The following is a 27,597-nucleotide window of genomic DNA, read 5'->3' on the forward strand; positions in this document are numbered from 1 at the left end:
GTACAATATTTTGTTAATATAAATCACATATGAAAATATCCTCTCACATAAATCCTTGGCAGTGCATTAGATAATAAGTTTGATTTGTCAGAAAGAGAAAACTAAAGGTGCATTTCTGTTTCGTAGGGTACCAGCAATTCTACTGGGCACTTATGAGAATATTATAAACTCTACACTCTACACTTACTGTGGTTAACTGACATGGTATCACCTAAGGTGTAGGGAGGTCTCCCCCACTGCTACCATCCTGGGGTCTGTTACTGTGCTCCTGGCTTTTTCACACAATTAATGTCCTGCATAAACATCAAAGCAGTGGACTCATTTTTCTTTTCTGTTGATTCTCCTTTAGCCTGATGAAGTCCTCCGATATCGATCAGGATTTATTTACAGACAGTTACTGCAAGGTGTGCAGTGCACAGCTGATATCCGAATCTCAGCGTGTGGCTCATTACGAGGTAAGGACAGCTTTTCCCCTTCGGTGTTTTCAGTGGAAGAAAGAGGAAAGTGGACTGTGGTTGTAGGACTTGAGGACAGCTCCTTTTGGTCTTGGGGCAGGTTTTAAGAGCCACAGGGCTTGAGCCTTTATATTTACAGTCTGAGATCAGGCTGGGGCAAATGTGCATGTGTAGGGTTGGGACTGAGGCTTAGGGACGTCAGTCTTAGGCTCTGGCTGCTTCCCAGATTCTTTTCTTTGGGGGGGGGGGGTACCTTAGCCCCTAGAGACTCAGTGGGCTTTCTCTACTTGTTAAATCTGTCATTGCTCATCCCTGAAGTTCCTTTCAGGGATACAGGGCCTGAGGCATTAGTGCCAGCCTCCCTTTCCTTCTATGACCCTGAAGGTAAGCTCAGAGGCCTTTTGTTAATCACCGTCCAGAGAAATGGCAGCATCAGTGAATCAGCACCAAATTCCTTTCACACGATGGCCACTGCCCTAAATGTGTTTGTCAGCATGAAGACTTCCCCTGTAAAGTTATAACAGTTTTAAAATCCAAATACTCTTAAAGGACCTAATTCAGTGGCTTTGGCTCTTTAGGATGGACAAACAAATAAATAGCTGCCTTTCCATCTTCTGTTGAGAACAGAGAATAAGAGAAGAGAGGTTGGCCAATGTCTGGGGAGGGAACAAGGTGCTTCCCCTGGAGACAGAGGGAAGCTGGGAAGCCCCTGGACGCTGAGTGCTGCCCAGGGCATATTTGCTTTTTGAGAGAACATATACCAGTGGGAACATGAGTTTTCAAGTGTAATAACTTGTGATTAATTTTAGATTGGAGGGCTTAGCCAGCGATTTTCTTTTTGTCTGACAAGTCTGACAAATGCCAGTTGTCACTGTCACTCACCAGACTCCTCTGAGCCTCCAGTTCCTCTGTGCACAATGAAGAAAACAATATTAACATGCACATGTACTCGCCCAGAAACACAATAAACTGACCCTGTGTACTTCTCAGGATTTTGTGGGGGACCAAATGAGACCTATTGAAATAGTATTTGTGAAAATGCTTTGGAAGCTGTAAAGTGTGCTATAACATACGTGATTATATTGCTTTTCATTATTAACTCCATTGCAGCAATATTCTGATGAGGGCAAATAAAACTTGCTCTTCGGAGACAACTTTTAAGAATCAGAACCTGTAAAAAAAGTTAGCATATTCTTTTGTAAGTAGGCAATCAAGTGTTAGAAGTAAATGTGAACTTGAAAGAATTTCCTCAAATGGAAGATATCCATCTTTTGAAGTTAAGAACTTTCTAATTTCTGTGTATATTGCTTTGTAAACATACACAGTTTTATTAATATGATTTCCCCAGTTAAGAAAAATCAGGGAATTTGTTCCTGCTCCTACATTCCATAGCTTCCTCTTAGCCCTTTATGTTCTCCCTTTATTAGATTTTTTATGTTCATTTTTAATCATCTTACTAGATTCTCTAGGACAGAAACAGAGTTTTATTCATTTGATCTTCTGTAATTCCTGGAACAGTGCCTGCACATCCCAGATGCACACTTAGCATCTGTTTACAAAAATATCCTGGTAGCACAGTCCAGCACTGCTTTATTGTTACCTGAGCTAGAAAAGTAATGTCAGAAAATTGAAAAAAAAATTTTTAAAGAAAAAGATCTTAGCTGCTCAATTAATGGTTTAGTTATTTGAACTCAAGTTTTCCTGTTACCACTCTGTATCCTTGCTGGGCACAGTTTAATTATAGATGATGTGTTACTATTTGTTGCATGTAGCATAAATGAGATAGAGAAAAGAAAGCAATTACAATAGATCTGCAATTAACAGTGTTACACATCATCAAAACAACATTAAATGCATTGCTGTTAACTATGGATAGGGACTCTGAATGATGTTTCACTCCCTGCTTCCAGGCAGAGGTGGGGCACTTCTTTCAGAGACAAACAGCATGTGTACTCTTTCTGCAAAGCAGCTAGGGATGTGAATGGGGCTCATGCCTCATGAGAACTCTGGTCTTCTAGCTTCAGTCAGGAGGCTTCCCCAGTCACTTCTTCATCTCTAAGAGTATGGCTTCCATCAGATGATTTTGAAGGCCATTTGAGAACTGATAATCTGATCCAATTCATTTGCCCCCTCCTTCCCCATACACTCTCTCTGCTGAAATTGCATGAAGAGTGGGTCTCTATGGGTCTGAAATCCCCTCAATTCATTGAAAATGTTGTCACACTGAGTCTCAATGTTCTATCACTGATGTATTGCTTTAACTTGATTTTATTCAACTAGAAATTATTCCCAGCTTCCCTATGGGGCGAATCAAAAAGAATCTGCTGTGTACTTTCTGCATGTCCAGCACTATTAGTGTTAGTTATTGCAGGGGATTCTGAAACTGTGTTAGAAATAGTCTCTGCCCCCAAGAAGCTCATAAACTTCGTTGGGAGAAAAGCCATGGGTAGTTCAGTGTGGTATAAATACGTGTGTGATACTGAGAACGTGATCTGTAGAGTTCTGCTGCCTGCTCCTAAGGAGCTGCTGATCTGATGCGATATAAACAGTGTTAATTCTTCTGTCCATTTGACTTTCTGATATCTGCCATGTCATGTTGTTAAATTTTTAGATCTTTTCATATGCCAAATTCTAAAGAGTGAGTCACCACCAAGAGCTACTGTGGTCAAAAAAGATTTGTTGGGTATGTCATGAACTAACTAGACCTTGATGGATGGGTTAAGTTAAGAGTTGCTGGAATGAGAAGTCTTGGTATCTCCAAGGAGCACTGCAGAAGCTGGGTTGGCAGGAGGGAGGATTTGTGTTAGGGAAGGGAGGTGCACAGTAGTATGTTAGGGGTAGTGTGGGGTCAGAATGTAAAGGAAAGGGGATGTTGTACTCTTATGTGGCTCTTAAGCATTGGGGAACTTAACAGTATAATTGAGCATTTCTGAGTGACAGTCCATTGGTAGTGATCAAGGTGTATTGGTGGGAAAAGAACAGCCTTCATATGACTTTTGCTATGAGACTTGTGTGCCAGTCCTTTGAAATAAAAGAGAGAAACAGAACAGATGGGTTAATGCTTAATAGCTGCATGCTCCATTTAAAAGGCCGAACCTTTGTATAGGAGGACAGAAAAACCTAATATATGTCTAATGGACCAAACTCTTCCATGCTATATTTTTAAAATCTCTTTTTGCATATGAAATCCTGAAGTGGAAAAAATGGGAAATATAAAGACATTATTTTTCTTACTTGCTAAGCATTAATAACATGTTAATGTTTTGGTGGAAAATATAATTAGATGTTGTCTCTGTTCACTGAGTCAATAGAACAAGTAGGCACAGACACAGAGGGGAAGAGAAAGCTTTCACATGTACCTTTCAACATGCCTGGATATTATAGAGGTTAGAAATAGATTCCCAGTGAGGCCACTTGAGTAGTTTGTTGTAGTTTTAAGTGGCTAAAGAATCATTTTCTGCAAAAGGAAAGGGTTGCTTACACAAGTGAAGGAGTGGTTTCCTGGCATTGCAGGAAAAAGAGGATTTGTATAGGGAAGGCCATGAGAAATGAAACCAAAAGGACAGAGAATTTTTTTTTTTTTTTGAGTAAAGCTAAAGGAAAAATATGGATGAGCGATCTAGAAGGAAAGAGAGAGCTCTTGTTAGGCAAACCCAATGAAGTTGGGCATAAATGTGCCAGTCCCTGCGGCTTGCCCCTTCCTGTGAATGCTGATATCTCTTGTGTTGCTGTGCCATGTATGTAATTAATTGTTCCTTGCAAAATCAGTGGCTCAGGTGTCCTGGCACCTACAAACAGGACTGTAAGCTTCCTGAGGGTAGGCAAGAGTCATGCATTGAATTTCTTCAATTATTTCTATAGCACCCACCCTAGAGTTTGGCCCATGGTTGTTGTTCTTGTAGGCTGTAGGTTGACGAAGAGGCTGAGGTTGGACACTGGAGGAGGGAAACAATGGGTCAAGTTGAATGGAAGCATCGATGGGTACACCAGAGGAGGTATTGTTATACCTTGGGAGTCAATCTGTACTCAGGATCTGGCCTTAAGGTGTAGGTGATGGTTTTGTAGTTATATAGGAAAGACAATTCTCTAAACTGATGAAAAACCCTTCAAACATTTCTGAATCTTGAAGTAATGTCAGTCCTGATAAATGAACCCCCATTAAGCCACCCAGGAGTGGCAGAATCCAGGATTGTTCTGTAGTCAGACACACAGCACACACATAGGACTTACAGAGGCATGCTGAAATGGATTTTTCCTGTTTCTCTTGTTTTGATTGTCTTCCAATAGAACTTTGGCCTTCCCTAGCTTCTGTTTAATGCAGGGGACTAGGCAAAGGACAATCTTCTGGTCTCTGTAAGTCGGGTAGTAGATGGGATGTAAGTGCTTTGTGGTTAGACACAACAAGGTGAAATCTGAGGTTCCTCATATGTGCTGATTAAAGCAGCGTAATTTTCTATACTACCATTGCCTTTAAGGACTTTTCTCCCTCCATCTCTCATACCTTCTCAACTTTGCTTTTCCCTTTTCTTTTTTCTAATTGTCTGAGTATATATGCAGTCTGGACAGCTTCTTTCCCATGTTTGAGAGCTGTTGGTTAATATCATGTTATGTTTCTGCAGCCCATCATTCCTATCAGGTACTATATTAACTGCACTTGAGTTCTGTCAGGGCTCACTGGGTCAACAGCCATCCTGGGCATTGCAGGTGATACGTTCCTAAAGATGCAAATGCTAACTGGGTGAGGACAATAAAAGATCTTTATAGCAAGGTTCCTGTGGAGATGCTTCTTTGCACTGTACATTGAGAATCACTGTTTCAGTCTCTCCAAATCTCTTATAGTCATGACATGCTTAATTTCTCCCAGATGCTGTTAATACAATTATTGGCTCATTTGCCAAGGCTAAAGCTATTCTTGTTACCCTCTATAATGTCAGAGGACTTCAACCTATTCCCCATTGCCTACTAGTCTTTACCTCTGTTTCTTGGGACCATTTCATTGAAGACTCTTGAGATTCTGTAAAATTTCTAACTATTATTATATTTCTCTGTTGTTTTATACCAGCAAGTCCAGTCATTTTATCTTTTATCAATTATCACTAGTCAAAATAGTTCACTGGAACACCAAATGAATGGTTAAGAGGCTACAGTGAAAAAAACAACAGTAGGCTGAATACTCTGGGCAACACACATTGGCTAAGAGCCGCTGTCAAATGGTGTATGCTTAATGCTCATTGGTTAAGGGTAGGTAGAGTATGCTCTGCAGCATGAGTTCTCATTTGCTGAGAGCATATGACATCACTTAGGGAATTTTAGGAACCAGCTTGCATTCCACTGGCTAGAACTCAATCACATGGTCCCTCCTAGCTGCAGGAGAGGTTGGGAAAAATAATTTATTTGCGCAAGGAAATGAAATGGGTTCAACAAACACATAGGATCGTCTCTGCCACAGTCTTCCCCTCTGTTCACCAAAAATCCATTCCATTTTTCTTTTAACACATAGAGTTCATGTTCCTTCTCCATGGAAACACCCTCAAGCCCTACCCAGTTTCTTTACTCAGCTCAAATTTCAGGGTCTCCAGGAAGGGAGTGCATCTCTCCATGAGATGTGGATATGATTCCTCTTGGTCCCACAGCTTGTGAGCAAAACAGAAATGTTACCTCTCCACCTCCTCCTTTAGAGTGGTGATGACAATGGTAATGTTTCTTATTCAGAAAAAGGAGGAAAAGAAGACAGAGAGTAATCACTGGCCCATAGCAAAGTTGGCATCCTGCAGGGCAGCCATTAGAAAGTTCCTCTTTTCAGAGAGCGGGGAAGTTCCCCAAATAGATTCCAGTCTTCCTCTGAGAGGGACTTTCTTGTTCATTTTTCTTAATGAGCCCTGGTTCTGTCCTTCACAGTTCTTCCCTTTCCATCATCCTTGCCACATCTGAAATGGATCTTGGGTCCTACACTTTCCTTGTGGACTGCCAACATTCATAGCCCATTTCCTTCCTGAGACTGATTTAAGGCATACAGAATATTCAAAGACTTTCTAATTCAAAATAATAATTGCTTTAGTAATACAATTCTCTCAGTAATATAGAAAGCTTCATGTGTTGTCACCATACAGTTCTTTCCTAGACACAATTTCAAGGCTGCTTGTTTTATTTTATTGCTTCCTCATCTCTGTGCCTCTTTCTGGTTTTCAGTTTAATGGTGGCCATCTTCAGGTTATCTAAAAGTAGGCGGAAAGATGACATCCTTAATCCAATTTTTGCCAAAGTCATGAGTCACAATATGCAACTGGGAAGTCTCACTGGGTCTTCAACATATAATGTCTTCTGCTACGACATCTTTCATTTTTGGTTACTGGAAGCAATTAACAAATGACTTTTCTAACTAGGTCCCAAATTTCCAGAATAACTCTTCTTTTTTTACTTCTATGTGCTTATGTGCCAGTTACACATTATAGTTACAATTAGTAACAGACAACATATATCAAGTGTTCTGTTTTTCCATCCTCTTCTGGTTCTTTTAGAATTATAACCATCTCCTAGCATAGAACCATCTAGTTCCCCTACAACAGTAAGCTCAATGGGCAGGTGGTCTACATTCCATGGTATCGTAGTCAACAGTTTTGCCAGTGTTTTGCCACTGTATAACCTGGAACTGCTGTTTTTCCCCTACTTACCATCCATCTAAGCTAAGTCAATGTCAAACATTTAAGTTTTTTATTATGTGAGAACCTCCATTTCTATGTTGGACAAGGTAGGCTAACTCTTTTAATAAACAAAGAAGTAAAAATTATTTATTACTCACATTATAGCCCATTGTGGGTTTCCAGAGGGGGATTTTGTACCTCACAATCATTTAAGACTCAAGCTGATAGAGGCTCCACCATCTTTGCTCCTGACACTGCCCTGATGATCAAAACCCAGCTGGCACCTGGGGGACTGATGGGCAATGTAGGTGATTTGTGCAGGACATTTTGGGGGGCCAGGCCTGGAAGAGGCATCATGTCCACACACATTCTATGAGCCAGAACTCAACTGTGTCTTCTTCTGACTGTATGAGAGGCTGGGAAATGGGCTTAGGTATGTGCCCAGGAGGAAAATGGAACCAGTGTGGTGAGCACATAGCATCGTCTCTGTGTACTATATATGTGTGGCACTACAGGGCACATGGTGACTTTCTTTGGGTATTTTGGTGATGAAGTGGAGGTGGAGAAGAAAGGGAAAGAGAGGAAAGCCCGTGCATCCCAAAGGGAGTGGGCTTGGCAAAGAAACATAAACAATTCTGGAAATCAAGTGTCTGGGGGCTGCCATGAAGATGATGCCTATTCATTACAGTGCTCTGTAGGAAACTGAAGCAAACGTGTTGTTTGTCTAAAAGACAAGGGAATTATATGCTATCAAATTAGGATTTTCTCTCCAATTCCTCTGACGTAATTGGTCAAGCACAGAGCTTTTCCTGTTGCAATTTGGGGCCTGTGTAGTGAGTGGCCTGTCTGACATGTAGGATTTCCCTTCCGCTCCACCTTTTTGGGCTTAGACAACTGGTCCCCCAGGCCCTGAACTCTGTGGCCCTCAGGCATTGAATGGTCTGCCCTTTCCACACTCTGGTGGTCTGGGAGCAACGTCTGTGGGGTCCAATTGTGTGCGGAGGCTGAGGGCACATACGTGGTATCTCGGTGTCTTCTAAAGAGGGATGTTTGAAAGAAATTTCCATGTGCTTTGCCTTGTAAGAAAGGTCGTTCCTCTGCTGAGAGGCTAGCTTATTATTGGCAGTCGACTCTTTAATCTTGTTTCCTGCTTTGCTTTCGCCACCAAATTCATAGCATGTCCAGCAACTAGACAATGTAGGATTTTACTGTACTCACTTTACCTCTGGATACTATTATTTTATTTTCCCTGTTTTATTTTAAATACGTATCCCTCAATTATTTATTTTATCCTTTTGCATTAGATGTAGATGTAACTTGATCTGTTACAGTCTTTGATAAAAGTAGTGGGGTATAAATATATAAATATTTAATCTTTTTATTTTAGCATTTTATTCCTTTTTTGAAGTGGCAGTAAATTCATGTGATTCAAAATTCAAGAAGCATGAAAGAGTGCGTATGTGAAAAGTCTCCCACCTATCCCTCAGCTCCCCAGTTATTCTTCTCAGATGAAAACAGTGTGCCAATTTTCTTTGAAATATTCTATGCATATAGATGCAACTTAATTTTTCCTTTGAAATATTTGCTGCAAATGGCGGCATGCTAGACCCTCCATTTTTTATTTGTTTTAATCATGGCATAGATCTCCTTATATAAATATAATTCAAAAAGAAGTATCTACTGAATTGACTGATAACTCCTTGGTAGCACTGAAATAACTAGTAGAAAAAAAAGACTTTCTTCCTGTGAACACTCATTGAGTGAGGCACGGATCTGTTGATTTTCAGATCCCAGCCTGTGCTGGTTGGTTATTGACAGTGACAGTTTTTCTTCCAGCTTTCCAAACTCCCAGCATTTACTTGAAAACATATGCATTCCTGACCTCTTCATCACTAAGCCATCTGGGCTTGTTGATTTCTTTTTTTTTTTTTTTTTAAGATATTAGCAGACAGAAGATTCTTAAAGGCTAATGACCTAAGTAAGTGGGCTTGGGTATTGATTTAAGCCATGTGTCTTTGTCTACATTTCTTCTGTTAGTGGGAAAAGGTGTTGAGGACAGCATGGTTCCTCCTTCTCTGTGATTTGAGAATTTAATTAGTTTCTTCAGGCTTTTTCTAAGATGACTTAATTTTGAGTAGTATTTTTCTTTTTTTTTTTTAAAGATTTTATTTATTTATTCATGAGAGACAGAGAGGCAGAGGGAGAAGCAGGCTCCCAAGGAGCAGGGAGCTCAATGTGGGACTCGATCCCAGGACGCTGGGATCATGACCTGAGCCGAAGGCAGACGCTTAACCATCTGAGCCACCCAGGCGCCCGAGTAGTATTTTTCTAACTTCAAATTCCATCCCTTTCTCTGAGGATGATATAAAGACATAAATGTACCTCATTGGGAAGTGCCCATGCCACCTCCAAATTGCTTCCTCCTGTGCCTACTACTCCTGTCTCCTTGCTCCATCTTTCAGGGGTCCTTGGTCTCTGGGATGCCACCACTATGCTAGCTGCTAAAAAGGCTCTTATGTCCACTCTCTACTGTTTCAAATATAGAAACAGTCCTTCCTTCACCTTGAAAAACGTACAGGCAGTTTGAAAGTTTTTAGATTTTACTAAGAAAATAGGAAAAATAGAACAAAACTCTTTTCTATCTGCTACCATTCTTCCTCCTCTGGGCTTCTAGAGGACCTGTTCTGGCCTTGCAGTCACAAACTTTGCCTCTGACCTGGAATGTTGCCCTGCCTTCTAATCCAAGAAATCCTACTCATTTCATGTTTTCATTAATTCTTTGTATCTATTGACTTACTGCAAATAAGTCTATCTTCTGGAAACTAAGCTTCCAGGTTCTGCCTGAACAATGCCTCTTATCTAATTCCCCACGGTTCTATGGCCCTAAAGCCAGCCCCCATGTTTAACCTAGGAGCCCTTCAGGATGCTGTCATTTGCTTTAAAGTCCCAGAGCAATGTCTTCATCTTTTTCCACTTCATGGAAAGGTTCTTGCTCCCTTTTGGCTCACCTGCTAAACTCTGTTTTCTATCCAAGGAGTAAATTCATTCTTAGCTTATCCTCAGAGCAGGCAAAGCAGGGCTGAGTTATAAAAAGAGCTTCGGGTGTAGTCCAAGGTCAGAAGGCCTGTGTTGTAAGTACAATCTTAATGAAGTCACCTAACCCTTTCAGATTTTAGCGCTTTCTTCTGTTACATGAGAAGATTCAGTCATCTTTCGTTTTATCCCCACTCCTCATACCTGTCGCCACAGGTAACTATTTTATTAGGTTTGACATGTTCTTTATTTGTATATATATCAGAATATGTATTGCTTTGTGGGCATGCATACTTTTATTTCAGATTTTATTTATTTATTTATTTATTTATTTATTTTTACTTTTATTTCAGATTAGCTTTAGATTTACAGAAAAATTACAAACACAGTATGGAGTATTTCTGTATACCCTGACCCAGTTTCCCGTATTATTAACATCTTGCATTACTATGGCACATTTCTCACAGCTCATGAACCAATATTGATATGTTATTATTATTATTATATAACATACATTATAAAGTGTGAGGTCTGTACTTTATTTAGATTTCCCTAGTTTTTAACCAAATGTCCCTTTTCTGTTCCAGGATCCCATCCAGGATTGCACATTAAATTTAGAAATCACGTCTCCTTAGGCTCCCATAGACTGACAGGTTCTCAGACTTTCCTTGTTTTTGATGGCCTTGGTAATTCTGAGGCCTACTGGCCAGGTATTTAGTTGAAAGACCCTCAGTGGAGATTTTTTGATGTTTTTCTCGTGATCAGTCTGGGGTTCTACGTTCTTGGTGAGGAAGATCTCAGCGGTAAAGCACCATTCTCATTCCATCATGTTGAGGGTAGTATTATCAACATGACTTATCACTGTTAATGTTCACCTTGATCTTCTAGCTCAAGGTGGTCTTTGTCAGGTTAATCCACTGTAAATTTACTCTTTTTCTCCCTTTCTATAGTGTGCTCTTTGGAAGGAAGTCATTATGCACAGTGTAGGCATGTATTTTTAATGTATACAAATGGCGTCGTGATGTGAATCTCATCCTTATCGTGTTATTTCAGTCAGTAGCGTGTTTCTAGGAACCATTCATGTTCCTACAAGATGTCGAATGTCTTGCTCCTGACTGCTGTGCAACATTCCGTGTATCGTATTTTGAGTTCCCATTCCTTCAGGGTTGGATACTTAGGTTGCTTCTAGTGCCCCCGCTCACAGTGCTCACCCAAGCAACATTGTGACAAACATCCTTAAACAAGTTTCCTAAAGAACCTGTGTGGGAATTTATGTGACCTGGATGTACAGGCAAGAGTGGAACTAGTGCGCAGAACTCATCTTATTACTTATTTGTCTAAGCCTTGCTTAGTAGCGAGGTGCTACATAAGGGATCCCATATCTACATCTCTGTCAGTAATTGGCTTTGTTCAGCTTTCTCACTTTTTTCTGATCTGCTTGATATTTGATATCTTATTATTTTAAATTGCCTTTCTCTAATTATTATGAAGTCTGAACAACTTTGTGTATACTTATTAGTCCTTTTGTTTTCTTTTTTTTTTTTTTTTTTGGTGATTTCTGTTTATATCTTGTGTCAATTTTTCTCTTGCTATTTTAGTATTTTTCTTTTTGATTTTCTCATATATTCCTTATTGGATTTAGGCATTGCAGATATCTTCTGTTTGGTCATCTTATTAAAAGTTTTCATGATCCCCTTTATTAATTTTGTTTGTTAAGCTTGCCAATTTTTATGTGATAAATTTAACAAACTTTTTGCCTTTACACTTTAAGAAGTTCTTCCCATTGATAGATCACAAAAACATTAAATATACTAGCTTCTATTAATTTGACACTTCTATTTTTTATATTCATGTCTTTAACTCTATTTGGAGCCTGCATTTATATATTGTATAAGGTAGGAATCCACTTTGATTTTCCTGTGTGTAGTTCACCAGTTTCCTACCACCATCTACATCCCCTTCTTTCCCATAATTTGTGGTGTCACTTTTACCGTATGTTAATTTTCTTCAGGTACTTGACCCCAAATCAGACCTTTCTATATTGTTCTGTGGTCCTATTTGTCTTCATCTGGGCCAGTCCATGCTGTACTTAATTACCATCCCTTGGAATTATGTTATAGTATCTGAGAGTGACCAGTCATATCTCTTTCCTTTTCTATTGCAGAGTTGACTTAGCTATTTATGCAGTGTGTAATTTTGTTGTTCATATAAATGCTTGAACAAATTCACAAATTTGGTTGAAATTTGTATTGGAATTCCATCGGATTTAAGAATTAACTTGAAGAGAATTGGTATCTTTATAGTATCGGGTCATGTCGAAGCAGGGATATCTATGCACTTACTCCATTTTAAGCCAATTTCTACATTAAAATTTCAGAAAAATGTAACATATAACACATGAGTACGCATATAATTGTTGTGTAATTTAGTGTTTAATAATATATGTATTCTGTTCCATTCTTTTGCTAAGATTTAATCATTGCTCTTCAACTAAACTGTAATTGTGTTGAAGACAAGGGCCATGATTTTAATTTCTTTTTTTTTTCTTCACTGTATCTCAACCTAGTGGGGCATAATGAATGCCAGGTGTGTTTTTTTTTTTTTGCTTTTTGTTTTGTTTTCATTTTGCTTTATTTTTTACATTGTTGCCTCTTTTCCTCCCTCTTTACTGGTTTGCTTGCCCCTCCCATCTGCCTCTCCTGGGTCAAAATGCCTAATGCAGCGGTGTAACAGTAGCTCACACCTACCTCCGTTTATCGAGTGAGGCTAAGCACATTTTTTGCAGTGTGGTGCATTTCCTCTGGGAATGAGCAATGTAACTTAAAACTCTGCTGTGTCAATAAGTCAAGGTGAGTTTCCAGCTTTATAAAACTGCATTCCCAACCATTAGAAAGATGTTAACATTTATTGCCAAGCTGTCTCTTAAATATCCTGTAATAAAAAGCCAAAATATGCTATCTTTTTTTCCCAATTTCACCCTTAAGCTGCCTTTTCATTACCACATTTTTTTGGTAAAGTGCTATAACATTCTTTATTGAAATTTTTACTGTTTCACGTGATCCCATAATAGTCTCCTTTGATCTAAAGGGAAAAAAAGTTTTATTTTCTAGAAAGAAAAGAAAGTGTCATAGTGGGTCCTCTTTATTTTGCTAGTGACATGACTAACCCCTACCCTTTGGCTATTACTGCCTTGTTTCTGCTTTTCAAGCTATATAATTATGATGATCCAGAGACATGATTTGACCTGTACCTTATCCAATGCATATAATAATAAGCTCTATGATAATGAGGTTTTCCTGGTTTAAAAGCTGTTTTAATCTGATTGTGTCACTGGACAAGGAATTAATCAAGTCAGTTTGCTTTGGCACTGTGGATAGTGAGAAGCAAGGACCACATTTGAAAGAAATAATTAAAAGTCTGATGCTGAATAAGTTGAGGCCACTGAAAGAAGCAGGAGATCTCTTGGCTCTAGTACTTGAAGAACGCAAACGTCTTTGGAATGGCTTGGCATGCCTGAGATAAGACACTGGTGGTGATATTTATGCACTAATCAATATTCTGATTCAGTTGAGGAGAAAACAAAGTTAATCTGATGTCACTGGGTCTTTATGGCATTTAGAATTTTTCATGAAATGTTTTCTGATTACAGGAATACAAAGTAATGTATACTACACTAACATCTTAAAAACCAAAGCGTGTTTGCTCAGAAAAGCCATCTTATAGCTAAAATATTAATGCAGCAGAGATACACATTCCCTTTTTAATAAAAAATAAAGAGAGGTGCTGGGTCATAATGTCCAGGGCTATCCCCTGAATCTTTGAAAGATATGGACCACCTGCTGCAAAACTTGTTCACTGTGTTCAGTGTGCTCAGCCTTGTAGGGCTGACTCTGGAATTCAAAAGGGTCTCATCCTCCCCTCTGGGAATGCTCATGTGGGAAACTGCAAGTCTCTGCAGCTTGTTTTTGTGACAATGGTGTACAGAAGGGCACACTGGTTAATGGGTTAGCCAAGTAGTACAGGATTCTGAGAGGTGGGGGACTTGCAACTATTTCTGAACATTTTCTTCTGAGTTAAGAGTGTGATGATGAACACCCCTGATGTTTGTCTGCATTTATTCTCCCAACATATTTTTTGAACATCTATACTCTGTAAATGTACCATAATAGATTGCATTTGCCTCCTCTATGGTGATCCCTAGATGAAAAAGACAAAGATATTGCACTTATTTTGGGTAGGGAGTTAAGGCAGGAGCAGAAATGACAGCCATACAAATGAGAAAGGGGTAAGCAACCTGAGAGGAGCATAGGTATGTGTTATTCATCACAGAGATTTACGATGACTTGGCTACAAAGAAAATGCAATTTGACTTATTCTTCTCTATTTAATGAAATGTGAAAATAAAAAGAACTGCCTGAGTCTTGTCTGTAGACTAGATATGTATTATAATGTATTTAATAATTAAAAAGGGGAAATGTGATTGCTTCACATACAGAACAAAGTCCTGATTATGGCAGCACATCTCTAAAAATTAAGGCTGCTCAAGGTCACACTTCAGGAAATCTTGCTTTTTTTTAACTGGGACATTTGTCCTGTGTGTAATCATAAGGAAGTACTTATCCATGTCTTCAGGAAATAGTCATTTCTAATGCCTGAGTTAAAAAGAAAGAAAAAAGGAAAGAAAAGAAAAGAGAAAAAAGAAGAGGAAACAAAACAATTTACAGTGATGCTCAGTGTTCGGTTCCCTAGAATTTTAGGAGCTTGTAGCTCTGAGAACTGTCTGTAAATAAGACATTTGGAGTGGGGTTTCTCAAACTGGGCACATGGATGTAATCTTGAGATTCTGCATATTCTTTTAGACTTTATTTTTGTTTGTTTTTGCTTTTATAGAGTGGGGGGTGTGCAGAGGGAGAGGGAGAGAGAGAATCTTAAGCAGGCTCCACACCCAGCACAGAGCCCGACATGGAGTTTGATCTCACGACCCTGAGATCATGACCTGAGCTGTAATCAGAAGTCCGACTCTTAACTGACTGAGCCTCCCAGGCACCCTTAGATTTTAAAACTTTTTAATGATGATTTTTTAAAAGATTTTATTTATTTATTTGACAGAGAGAGAAATAGCAAGAACAGGAACACAAGCAGGGGGAGTGGGAGAGAGAGAAACAGGCTCCCCACCGAGCAGGGAGCCCAATGCAGGGCTCGATCCCAGGACACTGGGATCATGACCTGAGCTGAAGGCAGATGCTTAACAACTGAGCCACTCAGACACCCCTTTAATGATAATTTTTAATAAATATATTTGACCAGCTATAAAGATGAAACATTCCTCTTTCCTGTGATAACAATTAAAAGACATTTTTTATAAGACTTTAGATTAATAAGTTATTGTTTCTCAGATAGGAGTCATCAAATCCTTGAGAATTTCTTCTTTTACTTACAGTTGAGAAACATTGGCTTAAACCATCACTGCATATTGGAGTTCACTATTTGATTACTCCTTTGGGGGCTTAGTATTTTTAAATGGCTTTTATGCCAATGATTTCCAAAGCTGGTCAGGCAATGATTTATATTATTAAAATGATCACTAGATTGATTGATTTAATGATTGACTTATTAATTTTCTAGGTATGTTGGTGATGTTTTAAAGTTTTTTTTTATACTGAAAAATTTGTGACTAGCTCCCTTTCTTTTGTGTATTCAAATGGAAAACCACTTAGGAGAGCCCTGGGAGCTCTCAGGAGAAAGGGACAAATATGTACATTTGAAATAAAGAAAAAAACTGTTGGGTACCTGGGTGGCTAAGTTGGTTAAGTGACTGCCTTCGGCTCAGGTCATGATCCTGGAGTCCCGGGATCGAGTCCCGCATCGGGCTACCTGCTTGGCAGGGAGTCTGCTTCTCCCTCTGACCCTCCTTCCTCTCATGCTCTCTGTCTCTCATTCTCTCTCTCTCTCTCAAATAAATAAATAAAATCTTTAAAAAAAAAAAGAAAAAAACTGTTTCCCTTCTTATTTGACTCTTTTTCTCTCTGTCCATATATATTAGGGATGTCCTATACATTGGTCTCTGTCCATGTATTAGAGAAGCAGCGTTTTTGATTCTCTCTCTCCATCATGTATTATCTATCTATCTGAGAGATGGATACAGACAGGCAGACACAAGAGAGAAGCTAGAGTAGATGCTAAGGGAGAAGGAGCTGGGAACATGTCCTATTTATAGTCAACTGAGGAGACTTTGATCTGGGGAAAAAAAACAAACAAAGCCCCTGAATGGTAGGAAGTGTTCCGAAGCCTAGAGTGGAGAAGGGGACTGGGGTGGAGGAAGGTGAATGGCCTATAACTTTAGCCACTGTTTTGTTCGCTGGTGAAACATTGTGCTGACCCAGGATGAAGTCCTGGGAAGTAAAGTTGAGAAATAGCCACCACAGCAGTAAAGATGAGAGAAGATTCATCTCCACCCAGTGTTGTTCTGGGAAAGCAAGTGCGCATTATCTACTTTATCAATGGAGATTTCCTGTGTCAGAGCCCACCGAAGTTGGAGGTGATTGGGACTATGAGGAGCATCAGCAGGGGCCTCCGTGGCTGTAAAATAGGGTAGATTTATGCAGCATATGGAAACTCGAGGCAGCTCTTCAAGGCAGAATCAGTCAGGGGGTAGAGATGTTTATTGGTTTCTAAGTGTTCTTTGCTGCCTTTCAGAATGTCTTTTTTCATCTGACTTGCAAGTGGGGTTTGAAAAATAAGATGTCCTGCCCACTGCGGCTTGTCATACATCAACAGCCTGGTGTTAGGACCTTGGAACACAGCCACGCAGGTTGGCAAGAACATATCCCACTGTGGGATTTCATAAATATTTGCAAGGGGAGGAGATTTAAAGATTTAAAGAACGAGAAAGTTCTTCCTGAGTAGTGTGTGTGGGGGGACATTAACTTGCAGATCAGGTCTCTGGGCACAGCTGCCCTGGTTCATGCTTGGATTTAAAGTTCTTTGAAGGCTTGCCCAGACCGAGAGGAGGCAGGGGATGAGCAAGGAGCTGATCCCTCAGGCTGTAGCAGAGGCTATTTGGTGTATTCTGTGTCCTCTTACAGCCCTGCTCTGAAGCCGGGTGACAGTTGAGGTCCTAGAGTGTGAAAGGCTTGGGCTGGGACACTGCCTCTCCCAGGACCTGCTAGCACGCTTGAGACCCTCGCCTGTTTCCCGCCTAGCTCACCCATGGAGGGCTTTAGCCCAGACTTAGGGGTCTTGCTCTACGTCCAAAGTGCCTGTTCTAGTGTATTTAGCAACAAACCAGTCTCATGGTGGAGCTTGTTGCAGGTGAGGAGTGTCTGACCGGCCCGCTGACTCCCTGCCTGGAATGCTCCCCGCCCCAGACCTTATTTATGGCACAGTTTCACTGACCGAGGACCAGCCCTGGACCAGTCTTCATAGGCATCATCTCATCTCATTCTCTCAATGACTCACAAGGTAGGTATGATTTTGCACTTGCCCTTTGAGGGAATTTGCGGTTCAAAGAAGTTATGTGATTTGCCCAGCTGCAATACCTGGGCCCTGCTATTTAGGAAATTTCCTCAGTATTACCTTGCCTGGTCCTGTCACACTCCCTTTTTTTCTCAGTCTGAGAAGGGACAGGTGGCCCTGCAGTTGAACCAGCAATGTCCCCTTCAATTCAGCAAGCATGTACTGTCCCCTCAGAATGTGCCAGGCCCTGGGCCTAGGGCTCAAGAATACGGAATGAGTGGTGCTGTCTCTGTCACAGCTTGGGTCCCCTGGTGGGCCAGGATGCGTGTGTGCACAATTGTTAGACACATCAGCGTGCCCAGCCTCCCTGATGCCTGGACAGCAGCTGGCGCTGTGTTTTGGTGGGGCAGGCTGCAGGGTGTGGGGCATCATCAGGCTGGATGCTCGGAGGAGGGATGAGCAGGGCTCTGAAGAGTGAGGAAGGTTTCAGCAGTGAGACTGGGAAAGGAGACTCAGGCCAGCGGTGGCGCAAAAACTCTCAAGGCAGGCTGTGTGGGAATGGCATGCAGCTTGGGTCTGCTGGAGCGCAGTGGGAGAAGCATGAGCCCTCCTGGGGGCCCAGGTATCTGCCCCCCCACCCCTATCCCCCACCATGCAAGTAGAGGTCCCAGGAATGGCACCTCCTGAGGAGACAGGGCGCGGGGCCAGAAAGTTTTGCACTGAAGCTAATTCTGCAAACACTGCGAGTGGCCATTTGGCCTAGAACTTCACGCAGCTTTCCAGACACCCAAAAGGAAGGGAGAAAACAAGGTGATTTTTGGCTGAAATGCTGTGAAAAATGCTTCAGGCTTGCAAATCCAGGCCCCTTCACCTTGGGATCTCTGTAGCAGCTGCGTGGGGTGGGGCCCAGGAGGGAAGGAGATACCATGCTAATTAGTGCACTGAAGGCAGAACTGTAGGTCTGCAGTTTTGAAAGTTTGTTTTGCTTTGTTTTTTAAATACCACAGAGACAATGATAAAGGGCTGGGTGAAATTCAAGGCTTGTGGTTAGCGGACAACTCTGTGAATTGCTTTGTGAATTGCTGACTTAAGCACTCATTCTTTGACTTCCTTTCTTCCTCCTGTGCTACAGGGTACAAAAAGAGACATCCTGAGATGGAATATCAATTTCTTGTTTTTGTTTTCAGTGCCAATCAGAGTAACTCGTGCAGGGACCATTTCTCTGAAGGGAAGGGGGGCTGGCGAGGATTGAGTCTGGCGTAACTTTTGGGCAGGACAGCAGTGGTGAGGTCCCACAACTCCCTCCTGGAGCTCCCCTAAAGATGCACACTTGCTCAGACTGACTTTTAAGGCAGGTTAAACATGGTGTGAGATTTCCAGTTTCCATATAGTCAATCCCACCCCACAGCCAGCCAGAGGGGGAGAGAGTGAGGTTGTTCTGATCCATGGGGGATCACAGAATAAACCTCCCCATCTCCTCATATGTCCCAGTTGCTATTTAAGACTGAATGGAAAAAAAAAAAAAAAAAAAGAGGTGGTGGGGGCAAAGAAAAAGAAAATGTGGAAAATTCAAAGTCACAGCCGTATTTTTAAGTACTTCTTTTGCTTTTCAGGTTCATTTCATGATAGGAAGGGACAAAAACTTGTGTAGGCAGCATCTTGGATAAAGCCTAAGATACTTGTGGTGATAGTGAATGGAATATCAAACATCGCACTGGATGCTCAAGAATGCCATTGGTTTGCAATTTGCAGAATGGAAAATGTTTATTATAAAGTATGGGGAAATTCTTATATGCAACATTAATGCAATGGGTCATATAAAATAACTCTGGGGAGAAGGTTTATGCCCTGAGTCCCAGAGCCTGAGACTTTTAAATCAATACTCCACTGATGAGAACGGTTTCCCAATTGATGTATCAGTGCAGCCAGTCAAAGCAAAAAGGAAGCCCCCAGGGAGGAAGCAGGTGTGACACTAAATTCTCCCCTCAGCCTAGGGAAAGCCGAGACTCTGAATTGAATTTCTGTAACTGTAAATTCTAGAGTTAACTATGTTAGCTAGAAATTGCACTAAAAAGCAGTCTCATGGTCTGGTGATCATGGTATTTCATGAGGATACCTTGCAGCTTTCAATTCGTGCCTTTGAATGCCTGATGGGGCAGATGCAGTGGCGTTTCCATCTGTGTACTTAGGAGTTAGGTGCAGAAGGACCTTTTTGCAGGAATGCACTCTTAGATATATTCAAGCCATTAGCCATGACTGCTCATGGAGGTCTGCCCCCAGGTCAGGTGGTATGACGGGATGCGTGGCCATAAATATAGGCCCAAGGTTAGGGTTTTCAGGCCAAGTCTGGAGGAGATGTGTGATTGGACAAGGGTCTGGGAAGACCATTATGACAGGACCATAAAATAGAATTGCTGATGAGAGCTTAGTGAGCAGATTAGAAAGCAGAGGCCCAGAGGGGGCTTCTGATGGCTTTGCCTTGGGTTTCTAAGCTGAGACCAAGTGTTTCTGCATTTGTTACTCTTCCTCTTCTGAGCTTCTACGGCCTTCTCTGCTGTCAGGAGGAGGAGGTTCCATTTGCCACTGGCCCCCAATCTCTCCACAAGTAGGATCTTGTCCCTCACTAACATAACCTTGTCACACAATAGCACCACACTTATGTTATCACTAACTGCTGGCCATCTGCAACCCAGCTGAGACAGAGCCCCAAGGAGGAGGGGGCTGAGGCTGAAGCTACAAGGCTGGGACATGCCTGGGGTGGGAACACTTGTGTCCATAAGGAAAAGGGGTTAGAAGGGCAGGGGAACAGTATGTGTCTGAACCCCATCACCATGTGCCTTCCTGGTCCAAACAGCAAACTCTGCTGAAGGGCCTGTGGCTTCTTCCTTAGTTGTCTTTCTCCTATCCCTTAGCTGGTCCACAGCGAGCAAAAAGCCCAAGTAAACTCAAAAAGCCTAAAGAAGCCTAACTATTGACTTCTCTTATAGATAGTGCTTGGGATCATCTGGTTGCTAAAATAGTTCATGAAATGCAACATAGTGGGTATGCATTTCCTCTGTTCCAGGTTTGAGTTAGTATCCATAGTGTAGACCTGTGGTACTCTGTAGTGTGTTGAGCAAAAACATTTGTGAAGCACTTGGTGTCTGATCAGGGCAGATCCCAATGCCTCCAAATGCCAATGGAGTCTCTTCAGACTATGGTGCAGACAACCTATGTCTCATTGAGGGTAATTCCCTCCTTAATGTATCACAACCTCCTGAGAAAGCTAAGTTGCAGTATCCTAGTACTCTGCCAGGTTATGGACTGATGTGAATAGGTCAATGGATTTTATTTAGTGATATCTATATTTCAGTTTGAATAATTTCTCTAAAGCTAAAAATAAAAATTGCCTTTTAACCTCGCCTAAATCAGCCCACACAGATAACTAATTCCTAGGGAAATTATTATTATTATTTTTTAATTTTTTTTCTTCTTATGTTAATCCCCATACATTACATCATTAGTTTTAGATGTAGTGTTCCATGATTCATTGTTTGTGCATAACACCCAGTGCTCCATGCAGAATGTGCCCTCCTCAATACCCATCACCAGGCTAACCCATCCTCCCACCCCTTCCCCTCTAGAACCCTCAGTTTGTTTTTCAGAGTCCATCGTCTCTCATGGTTCGTCTACCCCTCCGATTTCCCCCCTTCATTCTTCCCCTCCTGCTACCTTTTTCTTCTTGTTCTTGTTCTTTTTTTTTTTTTTTTTTTTACATATATTGCATTATTTGTTTCAGAGGTACAGATCTGAGATTCAACAGTCTTGCACAATTCACAGCGCTTACCAGAGCACATACCCTCCCCAGTGTCTATTACCCCGTCACCCCCTCCCTCCCACCCCACCCCCCACTCCAGCAACCCTCAGTATGTTTCCTGTGATCAAGAATTCCTCATATCAGTGAGGTCATATGATACACCTCTTTCTCTGTTTGACTTACTTCGCTCAACATAATACCCTCCAGTTCCATCCACGTCACTGCAAATGGCAAGATCTCATTCCTTTTGATGGCTGCATAATATTCCATTGTATATATATACCACCTCTTTATCCATTCATCTGTCGATGGACATCTTGGCTCTTTCCACAGTTTGGCTATTGTGGACATTGCTGCTATAAACATCGGGGTGCACGTACCCCTTCGGATCCCTACTTTTGTATCTTTGGGGTAAATACCCAGTAGTGCAATTGCTGGATCATATGGTAGCTCTATTTTCAACTTTTTGAAGAACCTCCATACTGTTTTCCAGAATGGCTGCACCAGCTTGCATTCCCACCAACAGTGTAGGAGGGTTCCCCTTTCTCCACATCCCTGCTAACATCTGTCCTTTCCTGACTTGTTAATTTTAGCCATTCTGACTGGTGTGAGGTGGTATCTCATTGAGGTTTTGATTTGGATTTCCCTGATGCCGAGCGATATTGAGCACTTTTTCATGTATCTGTTGGCCATTTGGATATCTTCTTTGGAAAAATGTCTCTCCATGTCTTCTGCCCATTTCTTGATTGGATTCTTTGTTCTTTGGTTGTTGAGTTTGATAAGTTCTTTATAGATTTTGGATACTAGCCCTTTATCTGAGATGTCATTTGCAAATATCATCTCCCACTCTGTCGGTTGTCTTTTGGTTTTGTTGACTGTTTCCTTTGCTTTGCAAAAGCTTTTTATCTTGATGAAGTCCCAATAGTTCATTTTTGCCCTTGCTTCCCTTGCCTTTGGCGATGTTTCTAGGAAGAAGTTGCTGCGGCTGAGGTTGAAGAGGTTGCTGCCTGTGTTCTCCTTTAGGATTTTGATGGACTCCTGTCTCACATTGAGGTCTTTCAACCATTTGGAGTCTATTTTTGTGTGTGGTGTAAGGAAATGGTCCAGTTTCATTCTTCTGCATGTGGCTCTCCAATTTTCCCAGCACCATTTGTTGAAGAGACTGTCTTTGTTCCATTGGACATTCTTTCCTGCTTTGTGACAGATTAGTTGACCATAGAGTTGAGGGTCCATTTCTGGGCTCTCTATTCTGTTCCATTGATCTATGTGTCTGTTTTTGTGCCAGTACCATACTGTCTTGATGATGACAGCTTTGTAATAGAGCTGGAAGTCCAGAATTATGATGCCGCCAGCTTTGCTTTTCTTTTTCAACATTCCTCTGGCTATGCGGGGTCTTTTCTGGTTCCATACAAATTTTAGGATTATTTGTTCCATTTCTTTGAAAAAAGTGGATGGTATTTTGATGGGGATTGCTTTGAATGTGTAGATTGCTCTAGGTAGCATTGACATCTTCACAATATTTGTTCTTCCAATCCATGAGCATGGAACGTTTTTCCATTTCTTTGTGTCTTCCTCAATTTCTTTCGTGAGTATTTTATAGTTTTCTGAGTGCAGATCCTTTGTCTCTTTGGTTAGATTTATTCCTAGGTATCTTATGGTTTTGGGTGCAATTGTAAATGGGATCGACTACTTAATTTCTCTTTCTTCTGTCTTGTTGTTGGTGTATAGGAATGCCACTGACTTCTGTGCATTGATTTTCTATCCTGCCACTTTACTGAATTCCTGTATGAGTTCTAGCAGTTTTGGGGTGGAGTCTTTTGGGTTTTCCACATAAAGTATCATCTCATCTGCAAAGAGTGAGAGTTTGATTTCTTCTTTGCCGATTTGGATGCCTTTTATTTCTTTTTGTTGTCTGATTGCTGTGGCTAGGACTTCCAATACTATGTTGAATAGCAGTGGTGATAGTGGACATCCCTGCCATGTTCCTGACCTTAGGGGGAATGCTCTCAGTTTTTCCCCATTGAGAATGATATTTGCTGTAGGTTTTTCATAGATGGCTTTTATGATATTGAGGTATGTACCCTCTATGCCTATACTCTGAAGAGTTTTGATCAAGAAAGGATGCTGTACTTTGTCAAATGCTTTTTCTGCATCTATTGAGAGGATCATATGATTCTTGTTCTTTCTTTTATTAATGTATTGTATCATGTTGATTGATTTGCAGATGTTGAACCAGCCTTGCAGCCCAGGGATACATCCCACTTGGTCGTGGTGAATAATCCTTTTAATGTACTGTTGGATTCTATTGGCTAGTATTTTGGTGAGAATTTTTGTATCCATGTTCATCAGGGATATTGGTCTGTAGTTCTCCTTTTTGATGGGGTCTTTGTCTGGTTTTGGGATCAAGGTAATGGTGGCCTCATAAAATGAGTTTGGAAGTTTTCCTTCCATTTCTATTTTTTGGAACAGTTTCAGAAGAATAGGTATTAAGTCTTGAAATGTTTGGTAGAATTCCCCTGGGAAGCCATCTGGCCCTGGGCTTTTGTTTGTTGGGAGATTTTTGATGCCTGCTTCAATTTCCTTAGTGGTTGTAGGTCTGTTCAGGTTTTCTATTTCTTCCTGGTTCAGTTTTGGTAGTTGATACATCTCTAGGAATGCATCCATTTCTTCCAGGTTATCTAATTTGCTGGCATAGAGTTGCTCATAATATGTTCTTATAATTGTTTGTATTTCTTTGGTGTTGGTTGTGTTCTCTCCTCTTTCATTCATGATTTTGTTGATTTGGGCCATTTCTCTTTTCTTTTTGATAAGTCTGGCCAGGGGTTTATCAATCTTGTTAATTCTTTCAAAGAACCAGCTCCTAGTTTCGTTGATCTGTTCTACTGTTCTTTTGGTTTCTATTTCATTGATTTCTGCTCTGATCTTTATTATTTCTCTTCTCCTGCTGGGTTTAGGCTTTATTTGCTATTCTCTCTCAAGCTCCTTTAGGTGTAGGGTTAGGTTGTGTATTTGAGACCTTTCTTGTTTCTTGAGAAAGGCTTGTATTGCTATATACTTTCCTCTTAGGACTGCCTTTGCTGCATCCCAAAGATTTTGAATAGTTGTGTTTTCATTATCTTTGGTTTCCATGAATTTTTTAAAATTCTTCTTTTATTTCCTGGTTGACCCATTCATTCTTCAGTAGGATGCTCTTTAGCCTCCATGTATTTGAGTTCTTTCCAACTTTCCTCTTGTGATTGAGTTCTAGTTTCAAAGCATTGTGGTCTGAAAATAGGCAGGGAATGATCCCAATCTTTTGGTACCGGTTGAGACCTGATTTATGACCTAGGATGTGATCGTTTCTGGAGAATGTTCCATGGGCACTAGAGAAGAATGTGTATCCGTTGCTTTGGGGTGGAATGTTCTGAATATGTCTGTGAAGTCCATTTGTTCCAGTGTGTCATTTAAAGTCTTTATTTCCTTGTTGATCTTTTGCTTAGACGATCTGTCCATTTCAGTGGGGGGTGTTAAAGTCCCCCACTATTATTTATTGCTGTTGATGTGTTTCTTTGCTTTTATTATTAATTGCCTTATATAATTGGCTGCTCCCATGTTAGGGGCATAGATATTTACAATTGTTAGATCTTCTTGTTGGATAAACCCTTTAAGTAGGATATAGTGTCCTTCCTCATCTCTTATTATAGTCTTTGGTTTAAAATCTAATTTTTCTGATATAAGGATTGCCACCCCAGCTTTCTTTTGGTGCCCATTAGCATGGTAAATGGTTTTCCACCCCCTCACTTTCAATCTGGGGGTGTTTTTGGTTCTAAAATGAGTCTCTTGCAGACAGCATATCGATGGGTCTTGTTTTTTTTTTTTTTAAAGATTTTATTTATTTATTTGAGAGAGAGAATGAGAGATAGCACAAGAGGGAAGAGGGTCAGAGGGAGAAGCAGACCCCCCCGCTGAGCAGGGAGCCCGATGCGGGACTCGAATCCGGGACTCCAGGATCATGACCTGAGCTGAAGGCAGTCACTCAACCAACTGAGCCACCCAGGCACCCTCGATGGGTCTTGTTTTTTAATCCAATCTGATAGCCTGTGTCTTTTGATTGGGGCTTTGAGCCCATTTACATTCAGGGTAACTATTGAAAGATAGGAATTTAGTGCCAGTGTATTATATGTAAGGTGACTGTTACTGTATATTGTCTGTGTTCCTTTCTGGTCTATGTTGCTTTTAGGGTCTCTCTTTGCTTAGAGGACCCCTTTCAAGATTTCCTGTAGGACTGGTTTTGTGTTTGCAAATTCCTTTAGTTTTTGTTAGTCCTGGAAGCTTTTTATCTCTCCTTCTATTTTCAATGACAGTCTAGCTGGATATAGTATTCTTGGCTGCATATTTTTCTCATTTAGTGCTCTTAATATATCCTGCCAGTCCTTTCTGGCCTGCCAGGTCTCTGTGGATAGGTCTGTTGCCAATCTAATGTTTCTACCATTGTAGGTTACATATCTCTTCTCCTGAGCTGCTTTCAGGATTTTCTCTTTGTCTCTGACACTCATAAGTTTTCCTGTTAGATGTCGGGGTGTTGACCTATTTTTATTGATTTTGAGAGGGGTTCTCTGTGCCTCCTGGATTTTGACGCCTGTTTCCTTCCCCAAATTAGGGAAGGTCTCTGCTATAATTTGCTCCAATATACCTTCTGCCCCTCTCTCTCTTTCTTCTTCTTCTGGGATCCCAATTATTCTAATGTTGTTTCGTCTTATGGTATCGCTTATCTCTCGAATTCTGCCCTCGTGATCCAGTAGTTGTTTATCTCTCTTTTTCTCAGCTTCTTTATTTTCCATCATTTGTTCTTCTATATCACTGATTCTCTCTTCTGCCTCATTTATCCTAGCAGTTAGTGCCCCCATATTTGATTGCACCTCATTAATAGCCTTTTTGATTTCAACTTGGTTAGATTTTAGTTCTTTTATTTCTCCAGAAAGGGTTTCTCTAATAACTTCCATGCTTTTCTCAAGCCCAGCTAGTGTCTTTAAAGTGATGATTCTGAACTCTAGATCTGACATCGTACTAATGTCCGTATTAAGTAGGTCCCTGGCAGTCAGTACTACCTCTTGTTCTTTTTGTTGAGGTGATTTTTTTCCGTCTTGTCATTTTGTGCAGAGAATAGATTAATGAGAGAACAAAATGCTAGCAGAGTAACAACGTCCCCAGAAAAGATACTCTAAACAAATCTGAAAAGACCTGAAACAGTGGGAAAAGAAAGGGAAAGAGAGAAAAAAGAAAAAGAAAAAAAAGAAAAAGATAAAAACAAACAAAAACAGAGCAAAACAAAACAACAACAACAACAAAAAACCAGAATGTGATCAAATATGATCAGGCTGGTATATAGATCAGTGCCACACAGTAGATTTTGGGTGTATTTTGGTCTGTTAGAAGAAAGTGCCTCCCAAAATTTTAAAGAAAGAAAAACTTATATATGTACAAAAATAAGGGTTGATATGATGAAGGGATGGAATATGACTGTAAAGATGGAAATTATAAAAAATTTTATAAAAGGAATTGATAAGAAGTTGTTTGAGAAAAGAAAGAAGAGGATTTAAAAAAAGAAAAAATGAAAAAAAAAAGGGAGAGAATGTGATCAGGCAGGGGAGTAGAAAAAAAACCATATACTAGAGATTTAGGGTATATTTTGATCTGTTAGAAGAAACTATCTCAAAATTTTAAACGAGAACAACTTCTATATATATGCGAAAAATATGGGTAACTACTATGAAGGGATAGAATATGACTCTAAAAATGAAAAAAAAATAAAAATAAAAATGTTTTTTTAAAAAAGGGATTGATAAGATGTTGGTTGTAAAAGGGAAAAAGAGAAATTCAAAAAAAAAAAAGAAAAAGAAAAAAAGACAGTTAAAAAAAAATTTAACTTTGAAAGACTAAAGAATCATGGTAAAAAAGCCATGGATTCTATGTGTAGTATTCCCCTAGCGCTGGAGTTCTGCCGTTCTCATTGATCGGTAAACTTGGTCTTGGCTGGCTGTTCTTGCTGATCTTCTGGGGGAGGGGCCTGTTGCAATGGTTTCCAAATGTCTTTGCTGGTGGCGGAATTGCCCCGCCCTTGCCCAGTCCGGGCTAAGTAATCTGTTCGGGTTGTTCTCCAGAGCTTTTGTTCCCTGTGAGCTTTCCGTACAGCTTTGGAAGCGGAGAGTGAAAATGGCGGCCTCCCAATCTCTGCCCC

General features: G+C 40.6%; 1 protein-coding gene across 1 annotated transcript in view; it reads left to right on the plus strand.

The window, feature by feature from the left end:
* Positions 1–353: 353 nt before the first annotated feature.
* Positions 354–27,597, plus strand: part of ZMAT4 (zinc finger matrin-type 4) — a 212,330-nt gene continuing 185,086 nt past the window's right edge. Inside the window, exon 1 of the mRNA XM_035003980.1 lies at positions 354–455. Within this exon, the coding sequence (XP_034859871.1) occupies positions 354–455 (102 nt within the window). The remainder of the gene's footprint in view (positions 456–27,597) is intronic.

The sequence above is a fragment of the Mirounga leonina genome, unplaced genomic scaffold (genome assembly GCF_011800145.1).
Source record: "Mirounga leonina isolate KUSES-001 unplaced genomic scaffold, KU_Mleo_1.0 Mir_128, whole genome shotgun sequence".
Classification (NCBI taxonomy): domain Eukaryota; kingdom Metazoa; phylum Chordata; class Mammalia; order Carnivora; family Phocidae; genus Mirounga; species Mirounga leonina.